This window comes from Chiloscyllium punctatum, chromosome 30, assembly GCF_047496795.1.
Source record: "Chiloscyllium punctatum isolate Juve2018m chromosome 30, sChiPun1.3, whole genome shotgun sequence".
NCBI classification, from domain to species: domain Eukaryota; kingdom Metazoa; phylum Chordata; class Chondrichthyes; order Orectolobiformes; family Hemiscylliidae; genus Chiloscyllium; species Chiloscyllium punctatum.
In genome coordinates, this window is record NC_092768.1 from 12914099 (window position 1) to 12933644 (window position 19546).

Sequence of the window (19546 nt, forward strand, 5' to 3'; positions counted from 1 at the left end):
GTATATTAGCCCCATATACACCACATCAACCACTTTACCTTCATCCACCTGTTTTGTCACCTTCTCGAAGAACTCAATTAGGTTTGTAAGGCATAACCTATCCTTCACAAAACCACGTTGACTATCCACGTCAACTTATTCCTTTCTAGATGTTTATAAATCCTATTTCTTATAAACTTTTCCAACACTTTAACTGCAACCGAAATAAGATTCTCTGGTGTATAATTACCAGGGTTGTCTCTACTCCCCTTCTTGAAAAAGGGGACAACATTTGCTCTCCTCCAGATTTCTGGGACAATTCCTTTAGACAATGATGAAATAAAGATCAAAATCAAAGGCTCTGCAATCTCTTCCCTGGCTTCCCATAGAATCCTAGGATAAATCCCATCCAGCCCAGGGAACTTATCTATTTTTATAGTTTCCAGAATTGCCAACACCTCCTCCTTGTGAACCTCAATCCCATCTAGTCTAGTAACCTGTATCTCAGTATGCTCCTTGACAACATTATCTTTTTCCAGTGTGGATACTATGGAAAAATATTCATTTAGCACTTCCCCATCTCCTTGTACTCCACACACAACTTCCCACTACTATGCTTGATTGACCCTAATCTTACTCCAGACATTCTTTTATTCCTGAAATACCTTTGGAAAGCCTTAGGGTTTTCTTTGATCCTATTTACCAATGACTTCTCATGGCCCCTCCTGGCTTTCTTAGTTCTCTCTTTTTGTCTTTCCTGGCTAGCTTGTAACTCTCAAGCACCCTAACTAAGCCTTCATGTCTCATCCTAACATAAGCCTTCTTAGAGTCATAGAGATGTGCAGCCTGGAAACAGACCCTTCGGTCCAACCTGTCCATGCCGACCAGATATCCCAACCCAATCTAGTCCCACCTGCCAGCACCCGGTCCATATCCCTCCAAACCCTTCGTATTCATATACCCATCCAAATGCCTCTTAAATGTTGCAAAACAGCAAAGGCAGTAACAGTGCAGGTTTTCTCTCTTTCTCTCTCTGCCCTGCACTGTCCTCACCATGCGCTTCCTTTGTGAGTTTTTTTTAGATTAGATTACTTACAGTGTTAAAATAGGCCCTTCGGCCCAACAAGTCCACATCGACCCGCCAAAACGCAACCCACCCAGACCCATTCCTCTACATTTACCCCTTCACCTAACACTACGGGCAATTTGGCATGGCCAATTCACCTAACCTGCACATTTTTGGACTGTGGGAGGAAACCAGAGCACCTGGAGGAAACCCATGCAGACACGGGGAGAATGTGCAAACTCCACACAGATAGTCACCTCAGGCGGGAATTGAACCCAGGTCTCTGGCGCTGTGAGGCAGCAGTGCTAACCACTGTGCCGCCGTGCCTTTTCTCCCTTTTAAAACTGCTGTTGTTTTGACTTTTTTTTCCAAAGTTCCAAAACAATGTAACAGCATATAAAACAGTAATTGCTGCTCCTGGAATTCGAGGAAATCACATCCAGCACCTAAAATAACTCAAAAAAGGAGCAGCTGTTACAGCCAGAAATTTTTTTCCCATCCTCCATCTTGGATTACCCAGGATCAGTTCTTCTTCTTTGCAAGAGATTCAACTTCCTTTGTAAACCACGTCTCCCTCGCTCGACCACTTCCTCCCTGCCTGACAGGTGCATACCTATCAAGGACATGCAGTAGCTGTTCCTTGAATAAGCACCACATTTCTATTGTGCCCATCCCTTGCAGCTTCCTTTGAGATCTTATGCATCCTAAATCTTGCCTAATCGCATTATAGTTGCCTTTCACCCAGCTATAACTCTTGCCCTGCAGTATATACCTATCGCAAAAGTAAACATAACCAAATTGTGGCCACTCTCACCAAAGTGCTCATCTATCTCAAAATCTAACACCTAGCTATGTTCATTACCAGTACCAAATCCAATGTGGCATCGTCCCTTGTGGGCCTATCTACGTACTGTGTCAGGAAAGGACCTGTCCTTGACGGGTAAAACAGACATAGAAGATAGAAGAGTACAGCACAGGAACAGGCCTTTCGGCCCATGGTGTTCTACCAAATATTAAATAAATCTTTTCTGCCTGCCTTTGGTTCCTATCCCACCATTCCTTGCATGTCCATGTGCTTATCTAAAAGTCCCTTAAACACTCCTGTTGTATCTGCATCCACCACCATCCATGGCAGCATGTTCCAGACTCCTGCCACTATCTGTGTAAGAAAAACAGCTTCTTCCATCTCCTTTGAACTCCTCCCCCCCTGCCACCCCCTGCCCCACCTTAAATGCATGTTCCCTAGTTTTAGTCATTTCAACTCTGGGGAAAGAGATTCTGACCATCAAACCTATCTATGCATCTCATAATTTTATAAACTTCTATCAAGGAAGGGTTTGGAGGGATATCGGCCGGGTGATGGCAGGTGGGACTAGATTGGGTTGGGATATCTGGTCGGCATGGGCGAGTTGGACCGAAGAGTCTGTTTCCATGGTGTACATCTCTATGACTCTATGACTCTAAGTCTCCCCTCAGCTACTGTCGCACCAGAGAAAACAACCTGAGTTTTTCTAGCCTCTCCTTTTTTGCTCATACCCTCTAGTCCTGGTAAACCTCCTCTGCACCTTCTCCAAAGCCTCCACATCCTTCCAGAATTGAACGCAATGAGATGTCCAGACAGTCTGTCTTTTCTGAATTAAACATAAGCTCGGAGGGGCCACTGGCAGATCCATTCTCTATGGCAACGCATGTGAGTTGACCAATCAGGATATTTTTCTGCTGCAGCCTAAATTGGTGTTCCCTTTTAAAAAGTGACATTCTTGTCATAGAGTCGTAGAGATGTACAGCACGGAAACAGACCCTTCGGTCTAATCCAGTAAAAACAATGGCTGCAGATGCTGGAAGCCAGATTCTGGATTAGTGGTGCTGGAAGAGCACAGCAGTTCAGGCAGCATCCAAGTAGCTTCAAAATCGACGTTTCGGGCAAAAGCCCTTCATCAGGAATAAAGGCAGTAAGCCTGAAGCATGGAGAGATAAGCTAGAGGAGGGTGGGGGTGGGGAGAAAGTAGCATGGCGTACAATGGGTGAGTGGGGGAGGGGATGAAGGTGATAGGTCAAGGAGGAGAGGGTGGAGTGGATAGGTGGAAAAGAAGATAGGCAGGTAGGACAAGTCCGGACAAGTCATGGAGACAGTTACTGAGCTGTTAGTTTAGAACTAGGGTGAGGTGGGGGAAGGGGAAATGAGGAAACTGTTGAAGTCCACATTGATGCCTTGGGGTTGAAGTGTTCTGAGGTGGAAGATGAGGCGTTCTTCCTCCAGGCGTCTGGTGGTGAGGGAGCGGCGGTGAAGGAGGCCCAGGACCTCCATGTCAACCTTCGGTCCAACCCGTCCATGCCGACCAGATATCCCAACCCAATCTAGTCCCACCTGTCATCACCCGGCCTACATCCCTCCAAACCCTTCCTATCCATATACCCATCCAGATGCCTTTTAAATGTTGCAATCGTACCAGCCTCCACCACTTCCTCTGGCAGCTCATTCCACACGCGCACCACCCTCTGCGTGAAAAAGTTACCCCTTAGGTCTGTGTTCCAGTTTCTCTCCTATGTCCATGCTTTTTTTTTAAGATTCGCTTCAGTATGGAAAGAGACCCTTTGGCCCAACAAGTCTACACCGACGCTCCGAAGAGTAACGCACCCAGACCCATTCCCTAACCCTACATTTATCCCTGACTAATGCACCTAACACTATAGGCAATTTTGCATGGCCAATTCACCTAACCTGCACATCTTTAGATTGTGGGAGGAAAGCTGAGCACCCAGAGGTAACCCATGCAGACACCGAGAGAATGTGCAAACTCCACACAGACAGTCGCCCGAGACCGGAATCGAACTTGGGTCCCTGACACCGTGAGGCAGCAGTGCTAACCACTGAGCCATCATGCTGCTCCTCTCTTTCATATATTTCCCCTCTCATATTAAATCTCTAGTTCTAGTTCTGTACTCCCCCCCACCCCAGGGAAAAGACCTTGTCTATTTACCCTATCCATTCCCCTCATGATTTTATAAACCCCTATGAGGTCACCACTCAGCCTCCCTCCAGGGAAAAACAGTCCCAGTCTATTCAGCCTCTCCCTGTAGCTCAAATCCTAAACCCTGGTAACATCCTTGTAAATCTTTTCTGAACCCTTTCAAGTTTCACAACATCCTTCCTATAGGAGGGAGACCAGAATTGCACGCAATATTCCAAAAGTAGCCGAAACAATGTCCTGTACAGCCGCAACATGACCTCTCAACTCCTGTACTCAATACTCTGACCAATAAAGGAAAGCATACCAAACACCACCTTCACTATCCTATCTACCTGCGACTCCACTTTCAAGGAGCTATCAACCTGCACTCCAAGGTCTCTCTGTTCAGTAACACTCCCCATCACCTTACCATAAAGTGTATAAGTCCTGTTAAGATTTGCTTTCCCAAAGTGCAGCACCTCACATTTATCTGAATTAAACTCCATCTGCCACTTCTCAGCCCATTGGCCCATCTGGTTCAGATCCTGTTGTAATCTGAGGTAACCCTCTTCGCTGTCCACTACACCTCTAATTTTGGTGTCATCTGCAAACTTACTAACTGTACCTCTTATGCTCGCATCATTAATGTAAATGACAAAAAGTAGAGGACCCAGCACCGATCCTTGTGGCACTCCACTGGTCACAGGCCTCCAGTCTGAAAAACAACCCTCCACCACCAACCTCTGTCTTCTACCTTTGAGCTAGTTTTGTATCCAAATTGCTAGTTCTCCCTGTATTCCATGAGATCTAACCTTGCTAACCAGTCTCCCATGGGGAACCTTGTCAAATGCCTTACTGAAGTCCATATAGATCACATCTACTGCTCTGCCCTCGTCAATCCTCCTTGTTACTTTTTCAAAAGATTCAATCAAGTTTGTGAGACATGATTTCCTATGCACAAAGTCATGCTGACTATCTTGTGATATGGTCCTGATGACTGCAAGGAGAAAGGTTATGACTGTTGTGTTACCAGCAATTCTCCAACTTGGTACGAATTGGAAAGTGAGGAAGGGAGGCTGGGGAATAGGCAACGATGTGAACCCCACTTCTGTTTTTGAAAGTGCTGATGAAGAAACGAGGTATGGAAAACTCCGATAGCTTGCCAGTTTCATTGAAGGAGACCTCATTCATCGTTCGCTCTCCGCTGTCAGTGATCTGACTGGGCATGTGTCCGTTTCTTCAAGGGACCTCAGCTGCATGACCAAGCTGGAAAAGGAGAAAGTTAATGTACTAACATTTTCCTGCGCACCCTCCCCTCCCCTCTTCTCTCCTCTCTGTCTGCAGGCCTGATTATCATCTGTACTGTGAGTGGCCTCTTCGGACTGGGAGTCGCTGGTTTGTTCTGGTACAGGTAACTTCCATCACCACCTACAGTATCACTGAGCTCCCTACACTCCTCCAAGCCCAGCCTCACATGTGAATCAGAATTTTATCCTTCACTGGGAACCTCAGCAATTCCCTCTCAGTCTTCCTAAAAGACGAGTCATTAAAAAACAAACTTTTATCCCAGGACCTAATACTCCCTTGTGTGGCTCAAAGTTTGCTTGACAATAGCAATTACTGGAGAAACTCAGCATCTGTGGACAGACCCTCCTGCAGGGCAAAAGCCCTGTGTATATTTAAGCATTTTTTCACACATACATCCCATCAGGAATGGGGGTGTTAGGGGCAGGCATTTTCCTGAGCCGATTATTGGTCTGCTGAAACAAGACACATGCTCTCTTCACCTAGCCAATCCTGGAGTGGGATTTGAACCTGGAATTCTCACCCCAGAGGTACAGGCACTACCCGCTGCACCATGAGAGCTCAGAATTATGCAGCTGAGTGCAAGAGAGAAAGCTTTAATAACCTTTGACTTGACCTTTCCATCCCTGGCCAATTGTGATTCTCTGTCACATGATGGTTTTGGTCCCTGAACATTGGTCAAATGGACCGTTTAGCAGCCTCTCCCCCTCTCCACCACTCTCACATCGGATACCTCAAACAACTCGATTCTCAAACTTTTTGTCCTCAGTTACAAATCATGACATGGCCTTGGCTCCCGTCCTTTCTCGATAAACTCCTCCAGTCACAGCAACCCTCCAGATCTACTCCCTTGTAAGTTTGTCCTCTTCAGAATCCCCAGTTTTACTGGCTTCATTCACCTGCCTGACACCTAGAATCAGAGTCAGTGAGGTGCACAGCCTAGAAACAGACCCTTTGGTCCAACTCGTCCATGCCGACCAGATATCCTAACCTAATCTAACCTCATTTGCTGGCACTTGGTCCATATCCCTCTAAACCCTTCTTATTCATATACCCATCCAAATGCCTTTTAAATGTCATAATTGTACCAGCCTCCACCAGATCCTCTGGCAGCTCATTCCTGTGTGAAAAGGTTGCCCCTTAGATCTCTTGTATATCTTTCTGCTCTCACCTAAACCTATGCCCTCTAGTTCTGCACCACCCTCTGTATGAAAAAGTTGTCCCTTAGGTCTCTTTTATATCTTTCCCCTTTCATCTTAAACCTATACCTCTCTCGTTCTGGATTCACCCACGCCAGGAAAAAGACATTTTGGTATTTATCCTATCCACCCCCCTCATTGTTTTATAAACCTCTATAAGGTCAGTCCTCAGTGTCCAACACTCCAGGGAAAACAGCCCCAGCCTGTTCAGCCTGTCCCTATAGCTCAAATCTTCCAAACCTGGCAACATCCTTGTAAATCTTTTCAGAACCTTTTCAAGTTTCACAGCATCCTTCCGATAGGAGGGAGACCAGAATTGCACGCAATATTCCACAAGTGGCCTAACCAACGTCCTGTACAGCCGCAACATCATCTCCCAACTTAAACTTAAGAATTTCCTCATTAAATCTCTTTGCCTCTCTCTCTCTCTCTCTCTTTCTCTCTCTCTCTCTCTCTCTCTCGCTCTCTCTCTCTCACTTCTTCCTCTTAAAACTCTCCTTGAATGCAAAATCTTTGACCAAATTTATGGTCGTCTGACCTCATGGCTGATTTGCTCTGTATTGCTTGGAGCTGTCTCTTCTTGTTGAACAAATATAAGTTATGTTATAATGAGTGAAAATGCTCAAGGTGAATTAAAACCTCCCACTCCCCGTGCCCAAATCATTGATTTTTTTGGAAATTTCCCCAGTGTCTCTTTCTCGTTCCCTGGGGAATTACTTCAACTCACAGTCTCCAGGACATTTCCATCCTGCCGTTGAGTTTTACCAGTGCCTGCTGTCCGATGTTGGGGGGGGGGGGGAGTGGGGGGTGGTGTTATCCTGTGTGGGTTCTGACGGGAGCCTCTGTTTCACTTCAGGCTGCAAAAGGAGGTGAGGAGGACCCAGAATGCAGCCTACGACTGGAACAAGCAGCCACAACCCCAGGTAGGCAACTGGGCCCTGACCCTGTCGGACGGGGGATGCCGGGGAGGGAGCGGTGTGGTGGGGGGTGGGGATAAGATCTCGCTACCTGCTCCCAAAGTTTAGGAGCAGCTTCAGTCAGGAATGGTGGGTATCTGCCTTGCCTCTGAGGCAAATCACAGATTCAAATCCCACTTCAACGACCTGAGTGCAAAAGCTAGGCCAGCATTCTCGGAGCATTACCGTGGGAATGCCACACTGTTGCAGGTCAGAGTGTCATTACATTTGTCCAGGGAACACATGGCTTCCCATTTGTTTTTTGCAAAATGAACAGGCGATTTTTTTTCTGGTGTCCTACCCAGTAATTAACCCATAACCAACATAGCAACACTGAAGGAATGACAATATATTTCCAAGTCAGGATGGTGAGTGGCTTGGAGGGGGATTTACAGGGGGTGTTGGAGATAGTAAGGACCACAGATGCTGGAAGTCCGAGTCAATAAAATGTGCAACTGGAAAGGCACAGCAGGTCAGACAGCATCAGAGGATCAGGAAAGTCGGCATTTCAGATCAGGACCCTTCATTGTAGTCCCATCAATCCGCTGCCCTTGTCCTTCCAGATGGAAGCAGTTGTGGCTTTGGAAGGTGCTGTTGAAGGAGCCCTGGTGAATTTCTGCAGTATATCTTGTAGATAGTACACACTGCTGCTACTGAGTGTCAGTGGTGGAGGGAGGGAGGGGATGTTTGTGGATGTGGTGCTAATCAAGTGGGCTGCCTTGTCCCTGGATGGTGTCAAGCTTCTTGAGTGTTGTTGATGCTGCACCATTCAGGCAAGTGGGGAGTATTCCCTCACACTCTTGACTTGTGCCTCAAAAATGGTGACCAGAGCCTTGGAGATGGTGGACAGGCTTTGGGAAGTCAGGAGATGAATTACTCACCATAGTATTCATAGCTTCCAATCTGCTCTTGTAGCTGCTATGTTTATGTGATGAGTCCAGATGAGTTCTACTCAATGATAAATCCCCAAGATGTTGACAGTGGGGGATTCAGTGGCGGTAACACCATTGAATGTCAAGGGGCAGTGATTAGATTTTCTCTTATTGGTGATGGTCATTGCCTGACATTTGTGTGGCACAAATGTTACTTGTCAGCCCAAGCCTGGATCTTGTTGCATTTGTACATAAGTAACCTTCCTAAATATAAAAGTTTCTCATGATTAAGGCTCAATGGGGGCTTAATGCTCGAAGGTATTGGCCTAAAATAGTTCAGAGACTCAGGCTGTTTCTGTGGCAATGCAGGTTCAATTCGCCCTATAGTAGCAGGTGGAATAAAAGTTTAATTAATAAATAAGGAATATGAAACTACTCTCAGCGATGGTGACAACAATCAACAATTCTCATCAAAAAGCCATCTGGTTCGGCAATGTAGGGAGGCAACTGTCCTGTCCCTACCTGGTCTGGCCTGCATGTGACTCCTGATCCACTGTAGTGGGGCTAATGTTCCACTGCTCTTTGAGATGGTAGCAAGATTCTGGGATGGGGGTGGATCTCTGGAGTGGGAGCGAGTCTCTGGGATAGGAGTCAGTCTCCAGAATAGGGGTGAGATTCTAGGATAGGGGTGAGATTCTAGGATGGGAGTGAGTCTCTGGGGTGGTACTGAAATTCCAGGGTGGGGGCGAGTCTCTGGGATGGGAGCGAGTCTCCAGGATTGGATTAGATTACTTTAGATTAGATTACTTACAGTGTGGAAACAGGCCCTTCGGCCCAACAAGTCCACACCGACCCGCCGAAGCGCAACCCACCCATTCCCCAACATTTACCCCTTTACCTAACACTATGGGCAATTTAGCATGACCAATACACCTAACCTGCACATCTTTGGACTGTGGGAGGAAACCAGAGCACCCGGAGGAAACCCACACAGACACTGGGAGAACGTGCAAACTCCACACAGTCAGTCACCTGAGTCAGGAATTGAACTCAGGTCTCTGGCGCTGTGAGGCAGCAGTGCTAACCACTGTGCCACCACCCACGGAGTGAGTCTCCAGGATGGGAATGAGTCTCCTGGGTAGGGGTGAGATTCCGGGGTGGGGGTGAGATTCCGGGATGGGAGTGAGTCACTGGAATGCGAGTGAATTTCTGGGATAGAAATGAGTCTCCAGGATGGGGTGAGAGTCTCTGGGATGGGTGTGAATTTTCGGGATGGAATTGAGAGTCTTCGGGATGGGTGTGAATTGCTGGGAAATGGGTGAGTCCATCCATATCTGAACATGGGGCCATTGCTGAGTGAAATGGGGGAAACCACATTTCATTCACTTGAACACACTCACACCCCCAGTTACAGTAAAACAGAATGGACATTTTAGGCCCTCCCCACATTGCAAACAGGCTCCATTCCTGAATATGTTCACAAATCGAATTGTACACAAAATATCCATTTGTCATTATGAGCAAAAGTTTGCATGTCGCATCCTTAAAACGAGCAGGAATCAGAGATCTTGTTTGTCGGTGGAAGTGTTTGCAATTCGGGTAAAACTTGGAGCTCAGATCTCTCTCCTCTCTCCCTCAGCCTGTCGACTGGAAGATAGTTGCAAAGCTTCAGAAACACCAATATCTGCACCAGAAGAAAGCTCTGCAGGCCATGGAGGAGTAAGTACTTGCAGGCCATGGATGTGGTACGTGTATGGAATGAGCTGACAGAGGATGTGGTGGAGACTGGTACAATTGCAACATTTAAGAGGCATTTGGATGGGTATATGAATAGGAAGGGTTTGGAGGGATATGGGCTGGGTGCTGCCACTTGGGACTAGATTAGGGTGGGATATCTGGTCGGCATGGACGGGTTGGACCGAAGAGTCTGTTTCCATGCTGTACATCTCTATGACTCTATGACTGGGTGCCCCAATTGCATGGCTCTGTGACTCTCCAAATCCATTCCTTGCAATGTTGCCCACAAATAAGGATTATTTATTTACTCATTCGTGGGATGTGGGTGTCTCTGGATGGGCCCAGCATTTAACATTGGGCCCAATCTTAGTTGCCTGCCCTTGAGAAGGTGGGGGTGAGCTGCCTTCTTGAACCGCTGCAGTCCATGTGCTGTAGGTTGACCTACGGTGCCCAAAGGGAGGGAATATTTGGAATATTATGTTCAGTTCTGGTTGCCTTGTAATAAGAAAGATGTGGAAGCTTTAGAGAGGGTGCAGAGGAGATTTACCAGGATGCTGCCTGGACTGGAGGGCATGATTTATGAGGAAAGGTTGAGGGAGGCTTTTCTCATTGGAGTGAAGAAGGATGAGAGGTGACTTGATAGAGATGTACAAGATGTTGAGAGGCATAGATAGTGTGGATAGTCAGAGACTTTTTCCAGGCAGAAATGTCTATCATGAGGGGATATAATTTTAAGGTGATTGGAGGAAGGTTTAGGGGAGATGTCAGAAGTATGTTCTTTACACAGAGAGTGGTGGGTGCGTGGAATGCATTGCAGGGGTGGTAGTAGAGTTGGATACATTTAGGGACATTTAAGTGACTCTCGGATAGGCATATATAAGATAGTACAATGAGGTTATGTAGGTTGGTCTGATCTTAGAGTAGGATAAAAGGTCGGTACAACATCGAGGGCCGAAGGGCCTGTACAGTACTGTGCTGTACTATTCTATGTCCCTGTAACTCAGACAGAGCCAATCTTCACTCTTTGCCCAAGGAAATGTAGTGGGCTAGTTAACGCCTACATTCCTGATGAAGGGCTCCTGCCCGAAATGTCGATTTTCCTGCTCATCGGATGCTGCATGGCCGGCTGTGCTTTTCCAGCACCACTCTAATCTTAATGCTTACATCCCAGGCAGGTTTCCTGTCCTCAATTTCCAATCTCTTCCTGGCCTTGCCTCTCCCTCACTATCTCTGCCATCTCCTTCTGCTCGACAATCCTCCCTTTTAAGCAGTCTCCTAACTCTGGCCTTCCCTCTCTGCTCATGTCTGCCTACCTACCTCGATCTGTGAGGCAAAACTGACCCAGTCTTGACTCAGCTTAGCCAGGAAAGACCGAAAGAGAGAGCTAAGAAGAGCGAGGAGGGGACTTGAGAAGTCATTGGTGCATAGGATCAAGGAAAACACTAAGGTTTTCTTTAAGTATGTCAGGAATAAAAGAATGACTAGAGAAAGATTAGGGCCAATCAACGATTGTACTGGGAAGACATGTGTGGAGTCAGAGGACATAGGAGAAGCACTAAATGAATATTACTCCTCAGTATTCACACTGGAAAAAAGATAATGTTGTCAAGGAGAATACTGAGATACAGACTCCTAGACTAAATGGGATCGAGGTTCACGAGGAGGAGGTGTTAACAATTCTGGAAAGTGTGAAAATAGATAAGTCCCCTGTGCCAGATGGGATTTATCCCAGGGTTATGTGGGAAATCAGGGAGGAGATTGCAGAGCCTTTGGCTTTGATCTTTATTTCATCATTGTCGACAGGAATAGCGCTGGAAGACTGGAGAATAGCCAATGTTGTCCCTTTTTTCAAGAAAGGGAGTAGAGACAACCCTGGTAATTATCGACCAGTGAACCTTACTTTGGTTGTGATCTTGGTGTCCATGTATATAGATATCTGAAAGTTGCCACCCAGGGTTGTCAAGAAGGTATACAGCGTGTTAGCTTTTATTGGGAGAGGGATTGGGTTTCAGAGCCACGAGGTCATGCTGCAGCTGTACAAAACTCTGGTGCTGCCGCACTTGAATATTGTGTCAGTTCTGGTCACCGCATTATAAGAAGGATGTGGAAGCTTTGGAAAGGGTTCAGAGGAAATTTACTAGGATGGGGGGGGGGGGGGGGGGGCTCCTTTGTTTTGTAATGATCCCATAAAGCTTCCCTTTCACATTTCATTGTGTTAACCTTTAATGTTTTATTGTGTTAACAGTGCTTTACAACCAGAGTTGTTGCTATTAGTTGGACGGTGCTTTGGAATGTCATCAGAGGTGCTACATTAATGCAAAGTTAAAAATCACACAACACCAGGTTATAGTCCAACAGATTTAATTGGAAGCACTAGCTTTCGGTGCACTGCTCCTTCATCAGGTGATTGTGGAGTACACGATTGTAAGACACAGAATTTATAGCAAAAGTTTACAGTGTGATGTAACTGAAATTATACATTGAAAATTACCTGGATTGTTTGTTGAGTCTTTCATCTGTTCGAATACCATGATAGTTTCACTTCTTTCATGTGTAAATCACAAAAATGTTTTTTTAAAAGTTGCATTCTCAGGTTAGCTGTAACAATTGATGTTAGCTAGACAATATGCTGAAGGTGTTAGTCCCCTGGTTTCTTTGTCTGTGCCATGATGTTTAGATTGATTCTAATCTAAAAAGTGAGATACAGAGTTTTACATGAATTCATGCAGTTTTTTTGAGCAAAGTACAATGTAACTCTGCAAGTACAAATTCACCCCACAGATGTATATGTATACGTATGCGTGTGGGTCTTTGGGTGTGTGTGTCTGTGTCTGTGTCTGGGTTGGAGGGGGGTTGTGAGTGTGAGAGAGAGTGTATATGTGTGTGTGTAGTGAGTGTAGAGTGTCTTAAGTCTGTGAGGGGGTGCATGTGTGAGTGTGGGAGTGTGTGTGTATCTGGGGTGGGGGTTGTGAGTGTCTGTGAGAAAGAGTGTGTGAGTGTCTGTGAGAGAGAGTGTATATGTGTGTGCGTGAGTGTAGAGTGGTCTAAGTCTCTTGAGAGGCTGCATGTGTGAGTGTGGGAGTGTGTGTGTCTGTAAGGGTGTGTGTGTGAGTGTCTGTGTGTGTGTCTGTGTGTATGTGTGTCCGTGTGTATGTGTGTGTGTACAGGAGTGCCTGTATGTGTAGGAGTGTCTGTGTGTGTGTACAGTGCAATGGTGGTCACCTGTAGTATGACATGAACCCAAGGTTCAGTTGAGGCCCTCCCTCTGGTTGTTGTGTGATTTTTAACTTTGTACACCCCAGTCCAACACCGGCATCTCCAATTCATGTCAACATTAATGCAAATTCTTTGTTTCTGTCACTGTCTCTCGCACATGCCAAACAGTGTAAAGGAAAGAGAAATTGCATTTGTGTAGCCCCGTTCCCACTTTCAGGGTCTCCCAAAGCCAACGGGGCTTTACTTTAGATTCCTGAACTCCTTGGATGGGCATTGGCTAACTGTGCTCGATGGATTTCTGGTTTCACACCATCTAAGTTTAGGCGAAGCCAGTTCCACCTCAACCAAATCTCCTCTGAATTACCACCAGCCAATCCCCATCCACAGACATGGATACACCTGGTTCACTCAAGATGGGTTCTGGGGAAAATATAGGCACTACCGCAGTTGGGCGGTAGTGTGGGAAAGACAGAAAAGTATAAACTGGAAAGAAGAGAAAAAAAATAACCCGATTAGAGTTTCCTCAATTTAGGGACTGACTCTGAGCTGGCTGGCCATAGGTAGTGTACTGTATACAAGACAATAACGGGTGACTTAGAACATAGAACATAGAAATGTACAGCACAGAACAGGCCTTTCGGCCCACCAACGTTGTGTCAAGGATTAATCCTAATCTTAAAAAAACATACACCTCGCTCACTGACTGGGATCGTTCTCTTTTCCCCACTCCAGGGGCAGGTCTGAGGTCCGGAAGAAGCAGATATCCACAGACTCGGAGATGGCTAATGGAAACGGAGAGTACACCGTCTACGAATGCCCTGGTCTGGCCCCGGTAAGACTTTTCCACGTAGCGATCCGTATCCTCTATTTCATTCCGTACAAACTCCCCATGTCTCTGAGCGTGCAGCCCCAAAGGAGGTCTGACAGGGAAGTGTTCCGAGCTGATGTCAGCGTTTCCCTGGCTCACTCCCTCGGTATATCCTTCAGTTCCTTCTCTGCCTCCTGAACCTGTCTATCGCCACAACAAATTCCTCAATGCTCTTCACACCAACCACACCCTCACTGCTCACAGACTAAACATATTCCTTTGGAGTTCCTGACTGGATTTGTTAGTGACTATTTTATAATTCTGGCAATGGTTGTGTACTCGTCCAACACATTGAGGATTATTTAATATCCTCACTTGGAGATAGGTTGAAATCTTGCCATGTTCTGGTGTCACCTTGGATTACAGAATAAATCACTGATTAATTGTACAAATGGTAAAATACTGAATCAATACATGTTATTTAGGTATTACTGAATCTGAAAGGATCCATCTCCACCTTTCTCCAATTAACCAGACCTCCCTTGATTACTCTAAGATCTCTCTCAGGCCATCCCCTTAGCCTTCCGTCTACTGAAGAAAACCACTCAGAATTAATTATTGTTGCTGTCAAATATGAACATTCAACTCCAAGAACTTCCTGAAAGTGTTTTTTAGACCTTGTCCAATACTTTATATCAGTGTATGTATGTGTTTGTGAGTATATGCATGTATGCACATGTCTGACGTGTGTGTATGCTTGTATGTGTGCGTGCATGTGTGTGTATGTTTACAAGTGTACGTGTATGTGTGTGTATGTTTGCAAGTGTACGTGCATGCGTGTGCATGTTTACAGGTGTACGTGTATGTGTGTGTATGTTTACAAGTGTACGTGTATGTGTGTGTATGTTTGCATGTGTGAGTGCGTTTGTATGTAGAAATGTAGAATCACAGAAAAGAGGAGCAGGAGTTGGCCATTTCATCCTCTAGCCACACCGTCATTTGGTACTGTCATAGCTGATCATGGAGTTCAATTCCCTCTGTGTGTGTGTGTGTGTGTGTACCTGTGCATGTACCAGCGTGCGTGTGTGTCTGTGTGTATACACTTGTGTGCGCGTGTGTGTATCTGTGCATGTACCTGCATGTGTGTGTGTCTGTGTGTACACGTCCGTGTGTGTACCTGTGCATGTACCTGTGTGCGTATGTGTCTGTGTGTGTGTACCTGTGCATGTACCTGTGTTTGTGTGTCTGTGTACATGGGTGTGTGTGTGTATGCCTGTGCGTATATGTGTGTATCTGTGTACATATGTGTGTGTCTGCACCTGCGTGTGTCTGTCTGTGTGTGTGTGTTGTGCCTGTGTGCCTGTACCTGTGTGTGTGTGCCTGTGTCTGTATGTATGTGTGTGTGTGTGTACATGCGTGTGTGTCTGTACCTGCGCGTGTGTGTACCTGTGTACCTGCATGTGTGTGTGTGTACATGCGTGTGTGCCTGTGTGTACGTGCATGTATGTGTGTGTATGTGCGTGTGTGTGTGTCTGTACCTGCGTACGCGTGTGTGTGTATGTTTGTACCTGTGTGTCTGTACCTGCATGTGTGTATGTGTATGTGCGTGTGTGTGTTTGTGCCTGTGTGTCTGTACCTGCGTGTGTGTTTGTGCCTGTGTGTGTGTGTGTGTTTATGTCTGTGTGTCTGTACCTGCATGTGTGTTTGTGCCTGTGTGTCTGTACCTGCCTGTGTGTGTGTGTGTGTATTTGTGTGTACGTGTTTGTGCCTGTGTGTCTGTACCTGCTTGTGTATGTGTGCTTGTGTACGTGTTTGTGCCTGTGTGTCTGCGCCTGTGTGTCTGCACCTGCGTGTGTGTGTGTCTGTACCTGCCTCTGTGTGTGTGTGAGTGTGTGTGTGTGTACGTGCGTGTGTACATGTTTGTGCCTGTGTATCTGTACCTGCGTGTGTGTGCCTGTGTCTGTATGTGTGTGTACATGTGTGTGTGTCTGTACCTGCGCGTGTGTCTACCTGCGTGTGTGTGTGTACATGCGTGTGTGCCTGTGTGTGTGTACGTGCATGTATGTGTGTGTACCTGCGTGTGTGTGTGTCTGTACCTGCGTACGTGTGTGTGTATGTTTGTGCCTGTGTCTCTGTACTTGCATGTGTGCGCGTGTGTGTTTGTGCCTGTGTGTCTGTACCTGCGTGTGTGTGTCTGTACCTGCCTGTGTGTATGTGTACGTGCGTGTGTACGTGTTTGTGCCTGTGTGTCTGTACCTGCGCGCGCGCATGTGTGTGTGTGTGTATATACGTGCGTGTGTACGTGTTTGTGCCTGTGTGTCTGTACCTGCGTGTGTGTGTGTGTGTGTGTGTATATGTGCGTGTGTACACGTTTGTGCCTGTGTGTCTGTACCTGCGTGTGTGTGTGTCTGTGTATATATGTGTGTACGTGTGTGTTTGTGCCTGTGTGTGTGTGTACGTGCGTGTGTGTGTTTGTGTCTGTACCTGTGTGTGTGTGTGTACTTGCGTGTGTGTGCATGTTGGGTTTCACTAATAGCTCCTGTTCGAGTTTAGATCTACCACATCCACAATATTCTGTCCTTGTACTGTATGTGGTTTCCTTATCTCTCCTGCAGCCCCTTGCTCCAATCCAGATTAAAATTAGTTTGTTATTTTCACACCCGGTTCTGTTATTACTGACTTCCTGTCCTTCCAAGGACATTGCTCCTTGTGCCAGCTCCTCCTGACCCAGTTAAATACACCTGCTGACATAGCCGGGAGTGCTCAGATCCAGCTGGACCCGCAGTGCCTGCAGCATTTCCTGCATAGAAACAGGCCATTCGGCCCTCTGTTATTCTGTGGCAGCCTTCAGCCCAGGCACATCAAACCCAGAGTAACAGCAAAGGGGAGACAGTTCACCCTGGGGTTTACAAGCTGCTGACTGCGGTTAAATGGATTCCAAGTCAAAGCGAGACGTGGAAATCCAGGCACAACTCCTTCTTTCGATTTGTATGTTCATCCGCAGAGAGTAGCATTACAGTTATCAGTCTCGGATCTGACAAAACCCAGTGAGATAGCATTCCTCTTTACACACTTTCAATAAGCCAAATAAAATATTCCACAGAGGTGGGCTGCTGATGCTGTATGAGGCTCTGGTCAGACTGCATTTGGAATATGGTAAGCAGTTTTGGACCCTGTATCTAAGGAAGGATGTGCTGGAATTGAAGGGGGTTCAGAGGAGGTTTACAAGAATGACCCCAGGAATTAAGGGCTTGTCATGTGAGGAAAGGTTGAGGACTCTGGGTCTGCACTCAATAGAGTTTAGAAGGATGACGGAGATCTGATTGAAGCTCACAGAATACTGAGAGGCCTGGATGGAGTGGACATTGACAAGATGCTCCCACTAGTGAGAGGGACTCTGACCCGATGATACAGCCTCAGGGTGAAGGCATGACCCTTTCGATTTTAGATGGGGAGGAATTTCTTCAGCCGGAGCGTGGGGAATTTGTGGAACTACTTGCCACAGAGGGCTGTTGAGGCCAAGTCATTGAGTGTATTTAAGGCAAAGATAAATAGGTTCTTGATAAGTAAGGGGGTCAAGGGTTACAGGGAGAAGGCAGGAGAATGGGATTGAGAAACATCAGCCATGATTGAATGGGGGAGCAGACTTGATGGGCAGAATGGCCTAATTCTGCTCCTATATCTTATGGTCTTATGTTCTAACTAGTAAATTGAAGAAACACACCCTTTAAGTGATCATTTTAATTAAAACAAAAGTTTAAAGAAAACTATAAACTTGTTAAATTACCATATTTAGGAGGGGAAGATGTGCCCTTATATCACACAATCATGGTGTCAATAGGGCACAGAAAGAAGCCATTCTGCCCATCGTGTCTGCACCAGTTCTATTGCCCTCCATTTCTATCTGAGTGCCCGTCCAATGCCCCTCTGGAGTGCCTTGGTTGAAGCTGCCTCTCCCACAATTCCAGGCCGTACATTCCCACAAGTGTGTCAGGGGTGACATGTGACACTTCCCTTTGAATTCCAAATGGATCTCCTTGCTCAGAGCTGGAACCACTACCACTGCACCACCTGCAGTGCCTTGTTATCACAGAACCTCCAGGGTGGAGAATTCTAGAGAGTCACCAGCCTCAGACCGAAGATATTACACCTCATCTCGCTCAGAGCTGGTCCAATAGTCCAAATTAAGGATTGAGATTAAATTCTCCTGGGTCATTAGCTGGTTGAAAGGGAGACAGTTCTGATAGTGGGGGTTGACTGTGCTGTGCTCACTCAGGTTGTTAGTGTGAGTTATGGTGTGTGATTGCTGACCACTGCTAACCTCAGTCTCCCCGTCTCTATCCAATCCAGGCAGGCGAGATGGAAATCTACAACCCTCTGTTCAACGCCTCTGTCCTCCAAGCTGCTTCATCTGACCGGGAACACTAGCAACACCCTCCCCCCCGCCAAACCCAGACCGAGAGGCGTTTCTGCTTTCCCCTTTGCTGAGTGACCCAGCGCTGTTTCCTGACAGTGAATTCACTTCAGTCACCACCACCCCCCTCAGTGCCCCTGCAGCTCTATGGGGGAAACCCCATTTCTTATCTGTATTGTTGAGGGGATGAGGCCCAAAGGAAATTGACCCTCGCGATTCCTCAGAATTTTTCCAGAGTGGCACAGGGATCCTCGCCTGGTCCATTGGGGGGAATTGGTGCAAGTGTGCAGAGCTCAGATGGGAAAGGTCAATCCTCACTTGACTGGTGCAGACTCAGTAAACCCAGAGACCAGGCCCATCCGTATGTCCCATTATGATGATTCAACTTTCTTCCTTCAGGGAATGGGACATAGGAAGAAAATCCAAATCAACCACTCCGACTGTCAGCCGAGTTCACCCCAATTCTTGCTTCACCCTCCCGTGAGCAGATCCTCCAGCTCTGGACAGAAGGTTAATTTGAGTCACCCAAATGATCACAGTCATGCTCTGGTAATGTTCAATGTCAGTTCCATCATTTCCACTTCACTGTGGATATGGAATGCCTCTACACGTCCATCCCCCAACAGGGAGGGCCTGAAAGGCTCTCTCATACCTCCTGTACTGTCCCTCCAGTGCCTGACTGTATTTGTTCTCTATTCCTGATGAAGGGCTTTTGCCTGAAACATCGATTTTCCTGCTCCTCAGATGCTGTCTGACCTGCTCTGCTTTTCCAGCACCACTCTGATCTAAACTCTGGTTTCCAGCATCTGCAGTCCTCACTTTCGCCCTGTACTTGTTCTCACTTTGAATAACTTCCACTTTAACACCTCTCGCTATCTGCGTGCCATGGATACCCACACAGGCTCCAATTACAGAGGTCTCTTTGTGGGGTACATGGGACATTCCTTATTCCAGTCCTACTTGGTCCCCACTCATACCTCTTTCTCTGACACCAAATTCATCAGGACTGCTTCCAATTTCCATCCTCTCTCACCTTCACTTGG

General features: G+C 46.7%; 1 protein-coding gene across 1 annotated transcript; it reads left to right on the top strand.

Annotated features, from left to right (window-relative positions):
* The first annotated feature begins 5122 nt into the window (after positions 1-5122).
* On the top strand, positions 5123-18854 carry LOC140455089 (neural proliferation differentiation and control protein 1-like). The gene is made up of 6 exons (XM_072549751.1): positions 5123-5135; positions 5341-5407; positions 7357-7423; positions 9968-10047; positions 14014-14113; positions 18440-18854. Exons 1-6 carry the CDS (start codon positions 5123-5125, stop codon positions 18515-18517), a joined length of 405 nt encoding a protein of 134 aa, XP_072405852.1. The 3' UTR covers positions 18518-18854.
* Positions 18855-19546: the final 692 nt, after the last annotated feature.